The sequence below is a fragment of the Cyclopterus lumpus genome, chromosome 20, assembly GCF_009769545.1.
Source record: "Cyclopterus lumpus isolate fCycLum1 chromosome 20, fCycLum1.pri, whole genome shotgun sequence".
Lineage (NCBI taxonomy): Eukaryota > Metazoa > Chordata > Actinopteri > Perciformes > Cyclopteridae > Cyclopterus > Cyclopterus lumpus.
Genome location: NC_046985.1, coordinates 13,130,386 through 13,150,235, shown reverse-complemented (window position 1 = coordinate 13,150,235; position 19,850 = coordinate 13,130,386). Strand labels below are relative to the sequence as shown.

Sequence of the window (19,850 nt, the reverse complement as noted above, 5' to 3'; positions counted from 1 at the left end):
ATAGAAAAATTAAATGTGCGCACATCAGATCTGGTTCGGTACTTTGACTTAAAGGGCCCCAAAAAAAAAAAAACATAATCCCATGACTGCATCCAACTTGGACCCATCTTGTATCACCAAGTGCAAAGAACACACTAACATACATTAAATAGTTGCATATAAAAATAAAGCTTCAAAGTAGAAAAGGGGAAACTACTTTTAAACAGGAGTATGAACAAGGCCTATATACACCCAGCCAATGCAAAAATTACCTCAATTACAAACTACAGTCAGGAAACTTGATTAACAAACATGACTGCTGAGTAACCTTTACAGAAAAGTTTATAAGCTTAGCAGCTCCCCATTCGCTACTGGCTGCCATTGTGTACCATGGACATGTTCAAGGGCCCGTGGTTGACGACAGGCTCCCCCTCTTTGCTGTCGAAGCTTGTGTCTGGTCCAGTGTTATTTGCTGAGGTGGCACTGGCTGAGTGGAATACATTGGGATTGTATTCATAGTGGCTGACACCAGGGGGCATGGACCAGCCAGACACCTGGGGCCTGGAGGGCATTGCCGTCTGGGATGAGTTGGGGGACCAGGAGGGGTAGCCTGCGGATCCAGCAGCAGACCCCATTGCAGCAGACCCCATTGCAGCAGACCCCATTGCAGCAGACCCCATTGCAGCCAGGTAGAAAGCCATGTTCTGGGGAGTCGTCTTCTTGAAGGCAGTCTCCATCATGTGCTGGTTGTAATGCTCCTTGAGCTGTGGCCGGACTTCTCCCTGATACTGAAACAAGTGGTGGCTAAAATTAGTATTAAATTCAGTTAAAAAAACGTTTTGTTGTGTTTAGTCTCGCCTTTAAGGCCATAACCAGACTATGGTTAGGCCTCCATTATGGACGACTTTGTTCTATGTCCAAGCTGCTGTTTCTTTGCTATCAGTGAACTGGAAACCTGAGCAGGACAACGGTCTGATCTCACTTTTAGCTGCCGTTGAGCAAAAAAGCTACTTACATGTGGCATGTGCGAGGGAACGTTGGCGTACATGGTTGTATGCATCGGGCTGCCTTTGTTGTAGCGCTCAGACACCCAGCTAGTGTCCTTCTGGTGCCGCCGTAGCTTCATCCTTCGGTTCTGAAACCAAGTCTTAACCTACAAAAAAGACACAGGTGATCAAAAAGTGTGCATGCATGTTTCTGTGATTGTGATCTAAGAAAATAACCATAAATCCCTCACCTGTTTGTAGGTCAGCCCTGTCAGTTCTGCTAGGTTCTTCATTTCAGCCGGGGTGAGGTACCTCTGAACACTGAAGCGCTGGACAAGAGCATTCATCTGACTCTCAGAGAAGGCTGCCCGCACCTTTCCCTTGGGGTTAATTACAGCAGCAGTGCATGGCTTCTTTTGGGCAGTTGAGGGTAGTTGTAGCGAGGTAGTGTTGTTGGTTCCCTCGTTCCCACTGACGACAAAGGTCCCTGGATCCTCTGCGAGAGAGCCAGAGACGTCCCCGCCGGCATCGGGGCTCCTGATGCTTGCCTCGTCGCCAAGCTCTTTCTTCACCCATGTGGCAGGGTCCGTCTGGGGGAGACTTCCTTCTCTGCTGCTGCCAGAGCTCCACGAATCTAAGTGAAGAAGGGGGAATTGTGGCCAGGGTGAGTCAACATGGATCAGGGCATTTAATTTAGTTAAATCCAATATACTTTATTGGCATATAAAGTGAATATAAAATGAAAACAAATAATTAATTACAGTATGCATATTACTGTATGAGAGAACGTTTTGTCCAACGGTAAAACAAAAAAGACCCGATTTGTTATCATTAGTTTAATTCTCGCATTCTATCGCGAGATGTCGCCACTTGGCTCGTCCTGCGGAGCTCAGTGTGTTCGGTGGCGGGATATTTTGTTTTCTGACAAATCAAGATGGAGCTGGGTTGGACTTCATGGTCAATTCTGGCGCAAGAAATCTTTCCTTTTGCCAGCCAATGGAGTGACGTGAGCACCGAGCTACACAGCGACATTACGTGTTCTTTGTAAAATGCTCGCTCAGAACGAAGTTTCAGTACTTACTTGGCGAGGTGTGCGCCTCCGAGTCGCTGGTCGATTCGCTTTCGGTCCGCCTGACCTCAAGTGTCCGCGCGTCGTACGCGGTCCGGTGAGTTCCGGATAGGAGCACACGGCCCGCCTGGGTTTCACCGAGGTAGACGACCCCGGAGCCCTGGTAGTGACCGTGGCCGTTCACTGCGTGCTGCTCCGGGCTGCGAGGCGGTGATTCTTCCCGGACCCTGGGGGTGGTGGCGTAGTAGGCCTGCGTTACTCCGCCGTTGTAGTTGCTCAAATCCGTGACTCCGGCTTCGCCCCAGCCGGTCGGGTTCCCGTGGTTTTGCTCGGGTCCAGGTTGATACACGAGGCCGTATGCGTAGGCGTGGTACGAGGGGTTGTAGTTGTAGCTTATCTGCGCCTTCCAGTCAGCCATTTCTCTCTTCATTTGGTGCGTCGCGTTAAAAAATAAAGTGTAAAAAACTCCACATACAAAAAAATTAATTAACGTTAAAAGACAAGCTCAAGTTTTGGAGCTAAAAATGTTTAAAATTGAGAGCAGGACAGTCCCGTAGATCTGAGGGCCGCCCAGTTTAAACAAGGTGGCGACTGGCTTCAACAAATTGCGCGTATCTTACCGGAGGCTGTTTATATGGAGGCGTGTGGGCGTGGGTGTGGTTGGGGGTGGGTGTTTTGATCGTGTGAGCCAATCTCTTTAATTCACCTTACCTGGACCGAAGTCATGACATTTTATTGGCCACCTAGGCTATCTCTATGCTTTCTGAAGTAGCCACTTCTTTTAGCACGGCCATCGATCGCCACCGACATTAAAAGTGTTCGGATTATAGAAATACACTGAATATCTAGAATGACTTAACCTTTGGTGAGTATTCTCCCAATAACACAGATCAGTCCACGTGAATGTCACACAGTGTTACACGGGAGGTTTTGTGGATTGGACTGACCTTTTAAATTGTGTGAGGGTTGTTTCTTGGTCATTCTTTGAATCTGGTCAAAAATATGCACAATATAAGTGTGCTTAATATGATTTTTTTAAAGACTTTCATTGTTTCAGCTATATTCATAAATTAATCAAATTACTCACAGTTATTTCTCGGTTGTAAGGCCCAAATCTATTTGGAGCACACCTTCAGTTATCATCTTTGACATACTTTTTTTTATCCCCAATAAGAAAAAGGGGCAGTGTTGCAACCTACTATGCAGTTCAGGAAAATCTGATATTTTTATGGCATCTTCAGCATTTGTATAAAAACAAGCTTCCCTGTCTGGATGAAAACATTGCACAGCCAGAGCTCTATAAGGTTGTGTACCAAGCAGGTTAGCAAAACATAATTTTGTGACAACAAAAGCTATCTAAATACTGTCGTAAATAACCTTTTCAAGATGCCTTGTAATAGATTCAGTGATTTTTCAACCATGGACATGATCTGACTTCCCAAATGGCATGATTACTAATGTTTTCATGAGCATTAGACTAAATATAGTATTTTGGTTTGAAACAATAAATAGTGAAACAAATAGTTTAAGAACCACTAAGTACTAAAGTCAGCGTGATTGTTAATGATTGATAAATGCAAATAGAAATCTACGGCAGTGGAGCCAAGTGGTGTTACTTTGGTATATTTGATAAGGGACAGTGCACATTAATAAAAACATTTCTGTAAATGCGAAGAGGCTATTATTCATCTGTCGTCCCGAGAGGCAGATGTTACAAAACAAATCTAAAAACAGAAATAAGATTATATATACACGGTTATACAATATTGACGCTTTACAATGGGTGCACAAACAATGAATAGTGTGAGAATATTAATATAGACATTGTCAAGTACTAACAGACATGCAGCACAGAGGCTCACAAATTCAACACACACAAAGCTAATAAAATGAGGAATAACTACGTTAAAATAGAATGAACTGAAGACAAGATTATGCTGCATTGTTAGACACTAAAAAACATCCATGTCAGAGCCACAGAACATAAAAACATGCAGAGTATGTGAAATATACAGTCAGACACAGCTAAACAACAATAAAAGACATGCATGCAGGTTGATGATGGTTGACCAGCAAAGTCAAGACGGACAGGCAGCTGACAACAGGCAGATAGTCAACCACAGACAGACAGAGGGAAAGTTCAACACGGAGAGATTGAGGACAGTGAGGAGCAGTTACGTTCTAGTGCTGACAGAGCTGGGTACTAACTAACCATTTCTTTAATTGAGATTTAAATGAACTGTATGTTTGGAGATCTCTGATGGACCCTTGAATGGAGTTCCAGTCTGAAAGCACTTTTCCTGAGTGGGATAAACAATCCCCTCTTACTGCACCTCTTGTGAGCTGATATCCAGTAGTTTGTGTGTGGAGTCAAGCCATGTATAATCTTGTACATGAGACAGACATTCACATATTTAATCATGTTCTCCCAACTAAACAAGTTATATTTTTTTAGTACAAGGCAATGATGAGAGAGAACAGATTTGTATTTAGGATTTGGAGTGTATGTTTATACAATGACTGGAGTGGTTTCAGACTAGTGGCACTAGTCTGTAACCAGGTTGTTAAACAGTAAGTGATATGGGAAACAACCATAGAAAGTATGTATGTCTTAGCTGCCTCTGTTGACAGAGATAATGACAGAGATCATTTGGAATCAAAAAGTACTCCTAGATACTTGTATTCAGCTACAACCTGTAGCCATGTTCAACATAATATGTAGTTTGAAAGTTTAAAAGATATATGTAACTCTTTCAATTATGCACTGAACATAAGATCGAGCCTTTAGCTTCAAATCCCAACACACACACACACACCCTGCCCCCACATCAACTGCCTTAACCCCCATTTGCAATCCTTTTCACAAAGATGATGTAGGTTAGCCGTGTGTTATCGTCCAGGTAGTTGTTTGTGTTCCCCCTCCCTGGCTGTATTGACGTGGTAATGACTCCGTTAGGGATGAAATGATGTGAGAACAGTGAGCCTAATGGGACATTTGCATTTCTACTGATCTCTGCCTGGACAGGGTGTGTTTGTCTGAGCCAAGACATACAGGAGGGGGGTTGCTGGTGTAGGTGTGAATAGGGGGTGGGTGAACAGGTTTGCAGAACATAAGCATTGGTATGTGGAGCAGATTTGGCCTTTGATGACTGGACTGTAATTTGCATGTGTATTAGTGAGGTGGTGCTACTGTGAAAACGGTAGACACTGGAGTATATGCATACATTTGAGCAGAATTATTTTACTCAATTATGGTTTGCCTGCATATCTTTTGTTGTGCTACTACATACACCTTGGAAGATTTTCTTTCCCTCCTGTGAAACTATAAATGCAGATTACCCGGCAGGTGTTATATCTACCAAACTGAAGCTGAATTTTACTTATTTCTGTCCTCAAGTTACATTAATACTCCCTCGGTGTTCCTTTCTTGTATAGTGCAGTTTAGTTGCTGACCTTGTGTTTTCAGCAATGGGTGTTTTGAACGTGAAGTGCAAGACCACAAGTATCTCTTTTGTTGTCTGAAAAGTGTGCACATGATCTCCTATGTGAGCACCTAACTGCGACCACATGGCACTTGTCATGCAATCCTTCTCAGTAGTGTAGTTTAATCAGTAATTGTATTTTTTGTAATATTTCAGTGGTGGAAGAAGTACTATTCAGGTCCTTTATCTATATGTAAAAGTAGTATACCAACTGTAAAAGCCCTGCACTAAAAAAAGGTATTATAGGCTAAATGTTCCTAAATATCACTTGAATGTGGTAGCTGCATGGTCAAATAAAGACACATAACTACTTTCTATAGTGTAGGAGAGTTTCATAATCCCATCATATATGTTTTTTAGTATATACTCTTACTACTATATTTGGAGTATATAGCGGCTAGTATTGAATTTTGAGATAACAATATATCAGCTGATTTTCAATTTTGTACATATCAGAATCCCTGTGGAGTATTTTACATATGAAAAATAAACTGTTTCATGCTTTCTGGTGAACATCCGATGTAGAGAGTGTGTATCTAAATTACCTGAATTATAGCATCACCGCACCACAAACTATCCTCCAAAATTGCCAAACTGAACATTATTTTATTTAGCTAGCTAGGTGTAACGGTACGGAATAAACTGGCAACTGAATGCATGTTTTGTATGTCAAATCTGCTATGTGAAAATAAATATAGCTGTATATTTCCCTCATAAATATAAAGTTAGTGGAATAGAAATATACAGCAGTGAAACAATGAAAAAACCAAAGTGCTATACAAGTGTCTCAAAGTTTCACAAGGTCCATAAATATACAAAATAACTTCCCACCATCATTGGCAGTGATTTAGAACTGCACCATGCACTCCTCTCCAGGTGAGGGCGCTGTCTGTTTTTATATCAGACTTAATGCACGCTGATTGCTGCTGGTCCCTTTAACTCGATTCACATGGAACTCCTGGCCGGTTCGGCCCCGCGTGCTGGCAGCCTAGTCCCTTAACGGACCAGACCGAGCAACTTGGGGAACGGATCTGTCAACGCTCGCCAGTTGGCTTGATAACTTCATACCTCTCCGACGTTTCACGGCAAACGCGGTTAGCTATTGACTCTGACCGGCCCGCAGAGGCTCTGTTTACACAGTTGACAGCCATAAGCTCACTCGGGACACTGTTGGAAACCGCGAAAGGACAACTCGTTTGATTAACGTTAGAAACATTAACGTTAACTCAACGGCTAACGGCCACAACAGGTTCACTGAAGGTGATCGCTCCGAGCTGTCGAGATGGCCGAGAATCTCGAGGCAATTCTGTCACAGCTGACTCAGCCGGACAACGCCGTCATTCAGCAGGTAACATTAACGTCGCAGATAACTTTGTTCGAGTTAGCATTGCGAAGTTAATAGCTAACGTTAGGTTAGTTTGTGGGACAGACGACACGTTTGAAAACTAAATGTTATCAAACTATGCTAGCTAACCCAGTCAAGTCGAACGTCGGGTAACGGGACGGTTGGCTACCGTTAACTGTCAAATAGGTAACTGGTAGTCGTGAAGTTCAGAACCACTTGTCTTCTAACAGTATCGAACGTCTGTCGGATAAGTTACACTGTATCACGAAACCTCGGTTCGTTAGTCATTCCGCTGCATGCTGTCATATGTCAGACCTCTTTTGTCATTTAGGCCACCGCCCAGCTGAAACAGGCTTTCAAAGACCCAGCCATTATACCAGCCCTGTGTGCTGTCATGAGTGGCTCCCAAAACCCTCAGGTATTGTGTGTGTGTGTGTGTGTGTGTGTGTGTGTGTGTAGGGGGGAGGATGAGAGAGAGAGAAGGGAGAGCAGTGAACAGTTGTTTTATCCTATGGGATAAGTATAATTTGTGTGTAATAAGAGTGTTTGGTGTCAGCTCTTGTCCCTGTGTGCTTTCATCTATATAAACTACAAAATATTACATTACATTACATGTCATTTAGCTGACGCTTTTATCCAAAGCGACTTACAATAAGTGCATTAAACCATGAGTCCAAACTCAGAACAACAAGAATCAAGCAAGTACAATTTCTTCAATAACGTTAAACTACAGAGTACTATCCGTAAGTGCCATTTAAGTGCTACTAAAGTGCCAAACAACAAAGTGCTATCGGTAAGGGACATTTAGGTGCTACTACGGCTCTACCTTCCCTATTCAAGGTATAGTCGAAAAAGATGTGTTTTTAGTTTGCGACGGAAGATGTAGAGACTTTCTGCTGTCCTGATGTCAAATTACCAAATCGTTTCCTGATTCAACCTCTTAGATTCGCCAGTCGGCCGCAGTGATGCTGAGGTTGAGAGTGAAGAAGCACTGGAAGAAGATTAGCCCTGAAGATAGAGAGAGGTTCGCTCATTTCTTTTCATAAACGTTTTTTACACACTATCCTAACAATTGTTAAGTTGTAATTGTGATGTTTTCCTTTATTCGTGCAGCCTAAAGGCAGGGGTGTTGCAGGTCTTAATGCAGGAACCAGAGTAAGCTAATTAGTTAATACAATAATAACATGCAGTCTTAAACTGGGTCTTAAATGACCCAGTTTCATGACTTGTAAATGACACTGACACAAATACTGTTATGGCAGGTGGCAACATATGGCCATACACATGTGAAATGTAATGTATGAATGAGCCTGGACTTTATGCATTTGTATATCTATCTGTATTTTACAGGCACACAGTGCAGCACTCACTCTCCCAACTGTGCGCGGTGATGGTTAAACATGAGACACCAGACCGCTGGCCTGCCCTGCTGCAGCTACTCAATGAATCCACTAAGAGCAGCAACCCTCATGTCAGACAGGTACAGGACTCACAGAAAAGCAAGAAATGTAGATAAAGGCTAATTGCATCTGTGGGTCAGTGGTGGGCTGCACGGTGGTGTAGTGGCTAGCACTGTCGCCTCACAGCAAGAGGGCCGCGGGTTCAATTCCCGGTCGGAGCGGTCCTTGTGGGTGGAGTTTGCATGTTCTCCCCGTGGCAGCGTGGGTTCTCTCCGGGCTCTCCGGCTTCCTCCCACAGTCCAAAGACATGCTGCAGGTTAATTGATCTCTAAATTGCCCATAGGTGTGAATGTGAGAGTGAATGGTTGTATGTCCCTACATGTGCCCTCGATGGACTGGCGGCCTGTCCAGGGTGTCCCCTGACTTCGCCCTATGTCAGCTGGGATAGGCTCCAGCGCCCCCGGTATTGAAAATGGATGGATGGATGGATGGATGGATGGATGGGGTCAGTGGTTAGCAGGTCCGTCTTTCAATCAGGGGATTGGCGGTTCAATCCCCGCCCTAGTCAATGTGTCCTTGAGCAAGACACTTTACCCTGAATTGCTCCCCGTAGCTGTGTCAACGGTGTATGAATGTAACATGTAAAGTGTCTTTGAGTACCTTTTTTAAAAAGCGCTATATAAATTAAATGTATTATTATTATTATTATTATTATTATTATTATTTTGTCAGTTGGATTTTCAAATGATCCCTGAAGACCTTTAGTCTTAATTTCTACGGTTTCTTTCCCTATTTTTTTTTCTTTTAGGATTAAATAATACCGTTGGTTTAGAGTTACAATACTGTAGTCTCCGGTTGTATTGTATAACGTTAACTTTGTCAATAACAGCCTTTGAAAATCAATGGTCTTCTTAACAGGTTGGCCTCATGCTGCTGGATAAGGTGGTGGAGTCTAATCCTAAAGCTTTCGAGCCTCACTACAGCCACCTGCTACAGCTGTTTTGTACTGTGCTGCAGGACCACAACAACCCAACGTCCTTGTACTATTGCATCCTCACCCTCACAGCCATGACTGCATACACTGGCACAGAAGAAATTGTGAGTCATTGTTAAAGTTTTAACTTTGACATTTGGCAGAGCAATTTTCTAATAGCGTTTAGACGATTTAAACCATTAGAGATGGGATATATTTGTACACTTTTTTTAATGACTAAATACGTTTCGCTGCCCTACAGAAACGGATGCGTTCTATCGTCCCAAGTCTGATTGTCGCTCTGCAACACCTCATCAAGGCAGATCAGGTAACTTGTAATATGTTAAATACATTTAACGAGTATTGTTGTTGTCAGTTAAGTGTATTTAAGAGTTTGGATAAATCTCACCTGTCAAATTATTGGGTTTGTCTGCACAGAACCAAGCAAGCGAGGCAATGGAGGTGTTAAATGAGCTCATGGAGAGTGATGTGTCCATCATTGTCCCTCATGTTGCCGAGATTGTCTGCTTCTGCTTGGAGGTGAGACTGTCTGCATTCTGTCTTTCTACTGTTGTGTTATGAATTATATTTAATTTTCAGAGTTGACAAATAATGTTTGTTTTCTGATTGCTGAGAATAATAATAACATGTATTCAATATTGATGTTTGTCAGGTGGGCAGTGACACCACACTGACCAACTCTCTGCGGGTGAAAGCACTGTCTTGTATTGCCTTACTCATCAAGCTGAAGAGCAAGGTAAAGTCACTCATTAGCTAATATAAAAATGACCTAGAAATGTCCGTCACCTTGTAATAAGTAACAAAGATCAAGAACAGGACAACCAGTATCTGTAGTCACAGAGTACCTCAATGCATTGTTCTTCAGAGGAGATGGTACAGATGTCTCTCAGTCAGTCTTGTTTTAAATTGTTCAGCCATTGTTACCAAAGGTTACGTTTTCAATGCGCAGATAGTTGTAGCAGATCTTTACACTGTTTTACTGTCGTAGGTGTTTTTAGTGCGACCGAAAAACAGATCAGAAGATTTATAATTCAATGCAGTGTCAGCTAGCTTGACTACAAACGAGTGTTTGGCTCAGTTCTATTGAATGAATAAAATAAATTCTCATCATTTGCATCATCTACTTGGTAGACGGTGCTGAAGCAGAAGCTGCTGAGTCCCATCCTGCTGTCCATTTTCCCTGTGCTATGTGCAGCTCCCCCACCTGGGGAGCAAGACCCGGAGGATGAGGAGGATGACAGTGCAGCTGGCACAGACAATGACAACCCCAAACACTGTGCTGCTCAGGTTGGGAAAAGTTGTGTTGATATGCAATGTGCTCTTCTGTTTAAGAAAATGCACATGGCAACAGCTTTAATATATTTATTGTATAGTTGTAAAGAAGATGAATCTTGACTAATAGTTGTTTGTTGTCCTTCCAGATTATCGACACTATGGCACTCCATATGCCCCCAGAAAAGCTGTTTCAACAACTGGTAAGTTATCTGGAGGTCAATGTAAACATTAACAGATATGCAACGTTTAGGTGCATTTCTTTTTTCATATTTTTTGTTTGGGTCTTGATGAATCGTTAATACTGCATTGTGCATTTAAATAACCTGTACTAAATACGAGCCCTGACTCGGGTCACTGCTTCTTGATGATGTATTATGTTGTATTTTAAGATGCCCTTCATCCAGACCGCCATTACCAGTGAAAACCCCTATGAGAAGAAGGGGGGTCTCATGTGTCTTGCTGTGCTATCTGAAGGATGTGCTGACCACATACGCACCAAGTATGTACAGGTGTCATCTGAAAAGTTCCCTATATATATATATATATATATATATATATATATATATATATATATATATATATATATATATATATATATATAAATAATGTCTGTGGAATTTTCATATATATATATATTTCACCCATATTCTTTGTTAGGGATGGTCTGTTGGCTGTCTAATAATTACCAAGATTTTAGTATATTCACACTTTTGTCTGTATCTGTTAGGTTGCTGTCATCAATACTGCAGACAGTGTGCCAGTGTCTTTCTGACACTAATCAGGTGGTGCGCAGTGCCAGCCTTTTTGCCCTGGGACAGTTCTCCGAACATTTACAGGTGAGTAAACACAGCAACATGTACAATGCTACATAAGTTTCCCCCTTGGACTACACTTGAATATTTTGCTTTCAAGATTTTTTTTTTATTTTTTAGATTATACTTTTTATCTAAAGTGTTTAAAAATGGATAATGTTAATATTTGTAAATATTCAGATATTTTGTAACAATTGAATGTACACAGTTGAGACAATATTGCATCTTTTGGCATTGACTCACTTTGAATCAGAGTACCGCTTACATAGTGTAGTTTTACAAATGTGTTCCTGAATACACTAGAGTTTTACTCAATACAATTATTTTATTATTATCTTATGAACAGAATTTGTCTTTTTTTGGTCTTATTTCCAGCCTGATGTGAGCAAGTACTGTGACGAGTTGATGCCATTGCTGCTGGGCTACCTTTCTTCCTTGAACCAGGGCAAGGTCGGCCATGTCACTAAGGCCTTTTATGCCCTAGAGAACTTCATGGAGAACCTTGGTGAGTTGAAAAAGGTTCATGCAATGACTAACACAGTAGTGAATACACACCGTGGCCCCTGCAAGAGGAAATATGAAAATTCCACAGACATTAACTTTCCTGACATAATTAATCAACTTATCTAAACTTGTGCTTAATGAGTTATTTAGTTGATTTGGTATTTAAAAAGTACCATCATACATTTTACATGATTAAGTAATTTAACCAAAAGAAACAGGATCTTCATGCTTTATCTCGTCTTTTTTGCTTAACAGGAGCCAATATTGAGCCCTACCTGCCTACCCTGATGGGCACCATGTTGTCTGCTCTTAACAACAGTGAAAACCTAAAGATAAAAGAGCTTGCTGTGTCTTCCATAGGTGCTATAGGTAAGAATCTGTCAGATTAACCTAAATATTAAGCCTCACACCTTCAGCCAAACAATACAATAGGCCATTTCTTGCTGAGATGAAATGTTGCTGCTTGGATCAAGGTGAAGTCACCCAACTCTCATTGTGAATTACTGTCTTCTCAGCCAATGCTGCCAAGGGGCTGTTGGTTCCCTACTTCACTCCAGTTATTGAAAGCCTGAAGAGCTTCCTGACTACCACCACAGAGGAAATGAGGTCTCTGCAAACTCAGTCCTTGGGTAGGTAAAGCCCAAGGGTTTGAACAGGAAGAAGTTGGTATAGTTGGACCAAAACATTTGTTCTGACTTATCCCTGGTGGCAGCTTGTTATACAAAGATCTTGTGATGATGTCGTTTTTGATTTACTCTGTTATGGCAACAAAATGTGCATCTCAATCAACACAGAACTTAAGAGCATGAATGAATGATTGTTGATCATCTAATGCTTTTGCTGTTAGATACTCTCTCTGTGCTGGCCCGTACCATCGGCAACAATGTCTTCAGTCCTCTTGCTGCAGAGTGTGTTCAGCTGGGCCTCAACCTCACTGAAACCATTGATGACCCTGACTTGAGACGCTGCACGTATGTAACTGTGTGTGTGTGAATATTTTGGAGTATATTTCTCCACTCAATGTACATGTCCACACTAACAGTCTGTTAGTTTAAAGTAGTAATTCTTAGAAACAAGGTCGGATCCACAGGTGGGTTGCAAATACATTTGCAATATTCCTGCCATAGTCTTTTGTCTAACACTTATATCTGCAGTACACCGTTGAGGCACATGAGGGAGTCTGAATCATGTAGTGTTATCATAATTGGAGCCTTCTTATAACTTTATATCTGTACCTTCTGTTTTTCCCGATGGTAAAAAACAGGAGCGTTAACCCTGACGAAATCCATTTGTTTGGGCTCATTCATGAAGTATTTAAGCTGTGTATATGTTTCAATAATTTATAAAATGTGTATCTCTTCGAAATGGCTGGTTTACCTATTCACGGTTATATCAAATTTATATGAAAATGGCCATTGAATTCATATATTAAATACACTGTCTACTCAAAACAGACCAGAATATTAGCTGCCTACATTATTTGATCCTAAAGTGTATGGGTGGATGCATTATATGGTAATATTTTGCCTGTCATTATTTGCATCCCCGTTATATCAGCCAAGATCAATGTTACATTATGAAATGACATTTATAAAATCAAATTGTTCATAGATGAGGCCCATTGCAAATTGTGTTGCGATTGTTTGTCATTTAAAAAAAGTTTTTTCCAAACTCAAACTGAAGAGGTAAAAAAGAAGAATTAATAATAATCCAGAAGTATATTTCTGTACAGACTTGACTATACACATAATTGTTATTATTTGACGACAAAAATAATAGAGTAATGGCATACATCCTGTAACCTTAACTTCACCTTTCTGTGTGTTTCCCCACCGCCAGGTACACTCTATTCTCTGCTGTATCCACAGTCAGCCCAGACTGCCTGACTCCTCACCTCACTGCCATCACAACAATCATGCTGCTCACTCTCAAGTCCAACGAGGGCATTACGGTATAAAGCACACAAACGACCCTCTGAAACCTACAGGCTATTCATAATATAAATAATCACACCGCATCCTCCTTCGTCCTCTCTTCAGACACACATTGAGGAGGACAAGACCTTTGTCCTGCTGGATGACGACGATGATGATGATGACAACGACGTAGTAAAAGATGCAGATCATTTTCTGGAAGATGAGCCTGAGGCCGATTTCCATGATGTCGCAGGGTAGGGCTCACACACATGTACACACGTGCGTGTATATTTACGACACATGAGCAAAAGACTGATCCCGCTTCGTCTGATATCTGTCCATCTGAAGGTTCTCTGTGGGAAACGCCTACATCGATGAGAAGGAGGATGCCTGTAATGCTTTGGGAGAGATTGCCTTCAGCACTGGGTAACATGGATAATTTACAGGGGATCTAGTCTTTGCATTTATAGGACCCTTCTTTCATTTTTCTTAGTCCAACTATTCTCAAAAGTTTATTTTTTTAACTCCGTTATGGTTTGGGAGGTAGTGTTAGTGACTAGCTTTTCATTTAGTTTCTATCCAATTTTATAAGTTGTAAGGTATGCGCTCATGAAGCTTGTTGTACTAACTTTGTCAGACAATTCATTGTGCATACATGTGTATATTTTATTTTGTGTTGCTGTCGTTTCCCCTGACAGTGCTGCCTTCCAGCCCTTCCTGGAGTCCAGCTTCCAGCAGGTTTACCAGATGAGAGGGGTAAGTATCTCTGGCTGGTCGGTCGGCCCAATCCTCCTCCTGTCTAATGTGCTGTGAAGGGCACTTTGGGGTTTGTGCATTGCATATATTGTGTCTGCGCGGGGTTGTGTCTGTTTATGAATAAATTGTCTGTAGGTAGATTTGATAATGAGTCTTGAACTCTTAACGTGCCTGAAATTGTTATCTTGCATCCGCTTTAAAATGTAACTTGAAATTGATTATCTGTAAGGATCTACTATAGATTAGTTCCACTTGTCTTATTAGAATCGTTGTCTTTTTTAACAACACTTCTGAATGGCAGGTGCTTTTCTCTCTTCTCACCCCTTCAGTATCTCATTCTGTGTGTTACTTCCTTCCCTCTCTAGTTTCCCCATGAGGACGTCCGCAGGGCAGCATTTGGAGCCATGGGCCAGTTTTGTCGCGCTCAGCATCAAATGTGGAAGAATAATCCCACTGAGGCTAACCACCAGTGTAAAAGCAGTGATTATTAACAAAAATAACATCAAGGGAGAAAATCCAGTTGTTCCCTCAGCATACAATATATACTGTGAGATTATACAATATTCCATACAGTAAAGTAGAGGCCGGCTAACTTAGTTTTTTCAAGACTGTTGAACAGGTATGAATGCAGTTGCCTAAAGCTAAATGTAACTTAATTCCTCCTCATTTCTATACATCCCGTGTCCCTCCCTCAGATCTACTGACGTTGCTACATGTGGTGCTTCCTTGCTTTGTGGAAGCAGTGCGAAAAGAGATTGAGCGCCGAGTTGTGATGGGCATCCTGGAAATCATGAATAATGTCATGAAGCAATGCAGGGAGGAGGCCTTCAAAAACCCTGCACACCTTAAGGACATCAGCAATGTCATCCGCGATGTGCTTGAGAAAAAGGTGAGCAGAAGGGAAGATGGCTTTTTGGTGAAGCTTAGTCCACTAAAAATAAAGTCACTTTATTGATATGTCCTTGGTGTTGTGCTATTAACCTTCCATCATTTTTTTACTTCTGTTTTCTCTTGTTTAGACTGTTTGTCAGGGCAGTGGTGATGACGCTGATGATGACCAACAGGTGGGTTGGCCTCTTGCTGTGTATCAAAGTCACAATTCTGGAAATAAGTCTATCTACACATATTAGTGGCCTACTCTTGATTGTCACCACATTAGCGCATGTTCGTAAATCCAAATTCTTTGTATATAGTGATGGATAGGAATTAGTCTATTCCTAAGAAGGTGAATTAATATAATATAGTGCTATTAATGCAAGAGTAACAGTTTCTCCTGCGACCGTCCATTCACAAATAAAACCATCCATTTTGAATAATTCTAATGTAATGTTTTGAGACATTGAATATAGAATAAATACATCGATGTAGAATCGTATACAGTTTTATATATGTATTTTTTTTTTTAACCCATTCTTTCCAAAAGCCTATGTACCGCCCACATCAATGTCCATTTGCTCAGTGTGTTTTTTGTTGATGTGCTTTCTGATTAGGCGGAGTATGATGCCATGCTCCAGGAGTTTGCCGGGGAAGGAATTCCCATTGTGGCTTCCTCTGTGCCTGCAGACAACTTCGCCCCTTACCTCAACCACCTGCTGCCTCTCCTCATACGCAAAGCTGTGAGTTTGGACCTACTGACGAGTACTGGAGTTCAAAAGAAGGCGTTTTTAAAATGTATCTTTTGGTGTATCGCACTAAACCAGTTTCCTTCTCCCTCCAAAAGAAATCCACATGCACGGTGGCCGACCGGTCCTTCTCTGTGGGTACGATCGGAGAAATCCTGCAGGCGCTGGTGAGCGTGTCCGGAGGTCAAGGAGTGGCGAGCAAACTGTCCAATCGTTTGCTTCCTGTGCTGGTAGCTGGAGTGAGGGACAGTGATCCTGAGGTTCGCAACAACAGCGTGTTCGGACTGGGATGTCTGGCCCAGGCAACTGGACCCATCGGTATATCGTATCCTTCTTACACGTGTGTGTGTGTGTGTTTCTGTGAGTGAGGATGTGTGTTGTTATACCTGCAGACATAACAAAATTTAAAAAATCCCATGCAGCTGTTCCTTAGTGAAGCGTGTTCCAGAGACTATCCGATGATGCTGTCTGTGTTTTCCAACATGCTGACCAGAGAGTCAGACCTCAGGGTGATTGACAACCTGTGTGCTGCCCTCTGTAGGATGATCATGAGCAATGTGGACGCTGTCCCTCTTGAGCAGGTATATTTACAGCTTGCACGCCTCCTGACAAGATAATATTTTAGCCACCACATGTAATCTTTGCTTACGACACAAATTCATTACAAACGGCAAATGACGGGTGCCTTGGTGTGCTCTCTAACAGGTTGTGCCCGCTCTAGTGGCTCGTCTTCCCCTCAAAGAGGACTTGGAGGAGAACAAGACCGTGTTCAGCTGCCTGGCTATGCTCTACACACACAGTCCTGCTCTGGTACTACACAGACACAATCAACACCTGGTATCACAACCCCCGTGTTGAAGATATATTTATCTGACGTCCAGCTTAGTTACAACACACTAGCATTTATACTTTCATATAACCACTTACAATTCTACATGATTGGTGCTGCAGCAGCTTTTCAGATCTTTAGAATGACTCCCAACATTTATATGGACCACAATCACGCCAATCTTTCAATCAATTTTTATTCCATGTTTTATGTTTTTAGTATTACTGCATTACAATATGCAGGCATACAGCATACTCTCTAAGTCACACAATCCGAAAACATTTGATTAAGAACAATCAGTTTTAACAAACATAAAATGCTGCGACGAGAATTCTGAAACTTGAGATTTCTTTTTCATGGGCTTTGGCATCCGAATGAACATTATTGTCATATTTCCTTTTATTCTTTTGTCCCTTCTCAGGTTGTGACTCTCATGAAGCCCATAGTTGCTGCGTCCAGTCATGTCCTTGGCACCAAGGACATTAACAAAGGTGAATAATTATTTGGGATCAGGCAGACTTTTCTGTGCCTTGTTTTCTGAGTTGCAATGAAAGAGGCCCCAACTTGAACTGAACTGTAGTGTTCAAGCTATTTGTGCAAAAACAAAGAAAAACATAGTATGGCTGACACTCTTTCCCCTCCATTGAGTATCGTCAGCCAGTCAACGCACAGTAGTCTTATCAAGCATTCTGGTCTAATGCTGTTTTATTAATCAATGTTTTTTCTGTCATCCCCGAAACCCATTATTTTGTCTCTTCTCCACAGAAACCGAGCACACTTTGGTCATGCTGATGAAAGAATTTGGCCAGCACCACTCTGCAGACTTCCAAGCAGCTGTGACCTCACTTCCTGGAGAGCAGCAGGCCAAATTGAGTGCGGCCATCTCTGCCTCATAGCCTCCCGCACAGCCTTCCACTCTTGTGTAAAACAATAAATTTTTAAACTGTAGGTGGAAATTGGGACAGTTATTTGTGACCTCTCCCCAAAATGATCTAAATACAGCACGTCCACCATTCTAATTATTATCACATTTGAGAGTTATGCCTCTGAGTATTAACATGTTGAAGTTTTATTATTTGAAACGGTTACGGTTTACCATCCGGTGCTGTTACCACTGTACTTTGTTGTTCCTATAAAGTGCTGGTATTAATTGCTGCTATTGTCTCCTTTCTGCCACTGTTTAGACATGCTTCTGGCTTTGCTATCTGAGTGGGAAGCAATGAATTTGAACCCCTGATAAATGTAATTTTCTTTCTTTGAAATCTCCCAGTGTAACTCTTTGCACTTTAAGCTTTTGATTGTCTCGCGGTCGCTCCTAGTGTTGTCTTACTCAGGGCTTTCCCTAACAGGGCAACTCTGCAGCGCGTTGCTGTGTGAACACCGCAGGGAGAAGCCCCCCGAGGTCACTGATTAACTGGACATACTGAGCAAATAGCCTGAAAAAGAAATACCCTCAACACACTCTGTTAATGCTGGTAGCAGCTCAGCCTGTGTCTCTAAGCAGCAGTACCCGGTCTGGCTCTATCGGTGCTGCCTCTGCTTGGCCCCGATTACAAACTCTTCAGCAGCACCCGGCAACACACATTTGACAAGTGCAAGCAATTTTTACAAATGCTACAAAAAATTGAATGTGATGTACAAAATTGAACAATGCAGGCAAGGTTCGCCGTGCAGTTAATGTCAAGCCATTCCCCGTAGAAAGGGAACCTGACGACACTGAAGTCTAAATAAATGCAAACTTGCATCCTGCGATCGAAAGTGATTTAAAGAATGTGCTTTGGCGTGGACAAGTTGGACATTTGTGTTCGTTATTACATTGCGCCGTGTTTCGGATGCTGCTCCTCAGATCTCCCGGTGTTCCTGGGCATCAGTCAAGTCAGGCTGCTTGTTTTCCAGGTCCAAGGCCATCGTCATCTGCATCGGGGTCAGTCCAGTCCCCCCTGACGGACACACAGAGGGCCACTTAAACCACATAGATGCATCGGCTCGTGGCGAGAGGGATACATAGCACACATTCGTAACGACCGTATGAATGTGCACACCAAACGCAACTGAGGATATTAGTATCTCTTCCTCTGCAATTTGCCCGTGTTGACATAACAACAACCAGGCTTTTTCTGTACAAAGTCGTCCTGTCACTCATAGAGAAAAAGATCGCCGATAATAAACTGATTGGGACAAGTCAAACAGATGTTCACACGTTCCCGACAGCATTCAGGTCCGAAGCTTTATCTGGACTCTGGTGTCATGTTTACAATGATCTCATTTCACTCTCTGAGGTGCTGGCACTCTGCTGTGAACTACTTCAGTCTGACAGTTCACCCGGGAGGTCACTGTGGCTCAGCAGAGTGACTTTTACTGTGGGTTTTATGCACACACAGAAATAATATCCTCCGTTATAAGGTGAACTATGAGCTATAGATATTAATAAAGAGAATAACCCCAGAAACGGCAACACAAGATGCATTACAAATCTAAACATCCCAAGTGTAAAATTGCAGGAGGTAAATATTGGATTGATTGAGTTAAACTACTTCAGACAGACCGGTGCCTCTGTGTTTCCAGGGCAGGATGTTCATTCCTGTACGGCAGAAGGAGCGGTCAGTGTGGGACTCGGTGCTGTACAGGACCTCCTGGAGCTGCTTGTCTCCAGGCTTCTGGGCTTTCACTCTCACCTGCAAGAAGAAACCAAGCGGCTGTTGTTCTACTCTCTTGCCTCGAGCGTCCTTTTGTTTGCTCCAGTATACATCTGTCATCTTAAGAGACGTACCTCGAGGATGGTGATCTCTTTCTCCTTCAGCTTCCCTGCTTTGTTCTTAACCTGGGTCTTCTTGGTGTCAACCCACACCACCCTCTCCTTCACATCTGACCTGGACACGCA

At 42.2% G+C, this 19,850-nt stretch overlaps 2 protein-coding genes across 3 annotated transcripts; one reads left to right on the top strand and one right to left on the bottom strand.

Moving 5' to 3' along the window:
- Window positions 1–65: 65 nt before the first annotated feature.
- On the bottom strand, window positions 66–2,609 carry nanog (nanog homeobox). Its single transcript, XM_034560170.1, has 4 exons — window positions 2,047–2,609; window positions 1,217–1,599; window positions 995–1,132; window positions 66–767 (listed from the first exon to the last, which is right to left on the bottom strand). Exons 1-4 carry the CDS (start codon window positions 2,462–2,464, stop codon window positions 348–350), a joined length of 1,359 nt encoding a protein of 452 aa, XP_034416061.1. The 5' UTR covers window positions 2,465–2,609; the 3' UTR covers window positions 66–347.
- Window positions 2,610–6,348: 3,739 nt separating this feature from the next.
- On the top strand, window positions 6,349–18,231 carry ipo4 (importin 4). Of its 2 annotated transcripts, XM_034560168.1 has the most exons (30): window positions 6,349–6,864; window positions 7,193–7,279; window positions 7,806–7,885; window positions 7,975–8,016; window positions 8,212–8,341; window positions 9,180–9,359; window positions 9,497–9,562; window positions 9,673–9,774; window positions 9,908–9,991; window positions 10,387–10,542; window positions 10,677–10,730; window positions 10,920–11,029; window positions 11,258–11,366; window positions 11,718–11,847; window positions 12,102–12,215; window positions 12,362–12,475; window positions 12,694–12,817; window positions 13,686–13,797; window positions 13,886–14,016; window positions 14,111–14,188; window positions 14,461–14,518; window positions 14,884–14,989; window positions 15,214–15,407; window positions 15,538–15,582; window positions 16,009–16,134; window positions 16,239–16,465; window positions 16,589–16,721; window positions 16,846–16,950; window positions 17,391–17,460; window positions 17,735–18,231. In XM_034560168.1, the coding sequence occupies exons 1-30, from the start codon at window positions 6,799–6,801 to the stop codon at window positions 17,863–17,865; spliced, it is 3,264 nt and encodes a 1,087-aa protein (XP_034416059.1). In that variant the 5' UTR covers window positions 6,349–6,798; the 3' UTR covers window positions 17,866–18,231. The 2 variants fall into 2 exon arrangements, with proteins under 2 accessions (XP_034416059.1, XP_034416060.1); XM_034560169.1 differs by lacking the exon at window positions 7,975–8,016 and having other exon boundaries at window positions 6,437–6,864.
- The last annotated feature ends 1,619 nt before the right edge of the window (window positions 18,232–19,850 follow it).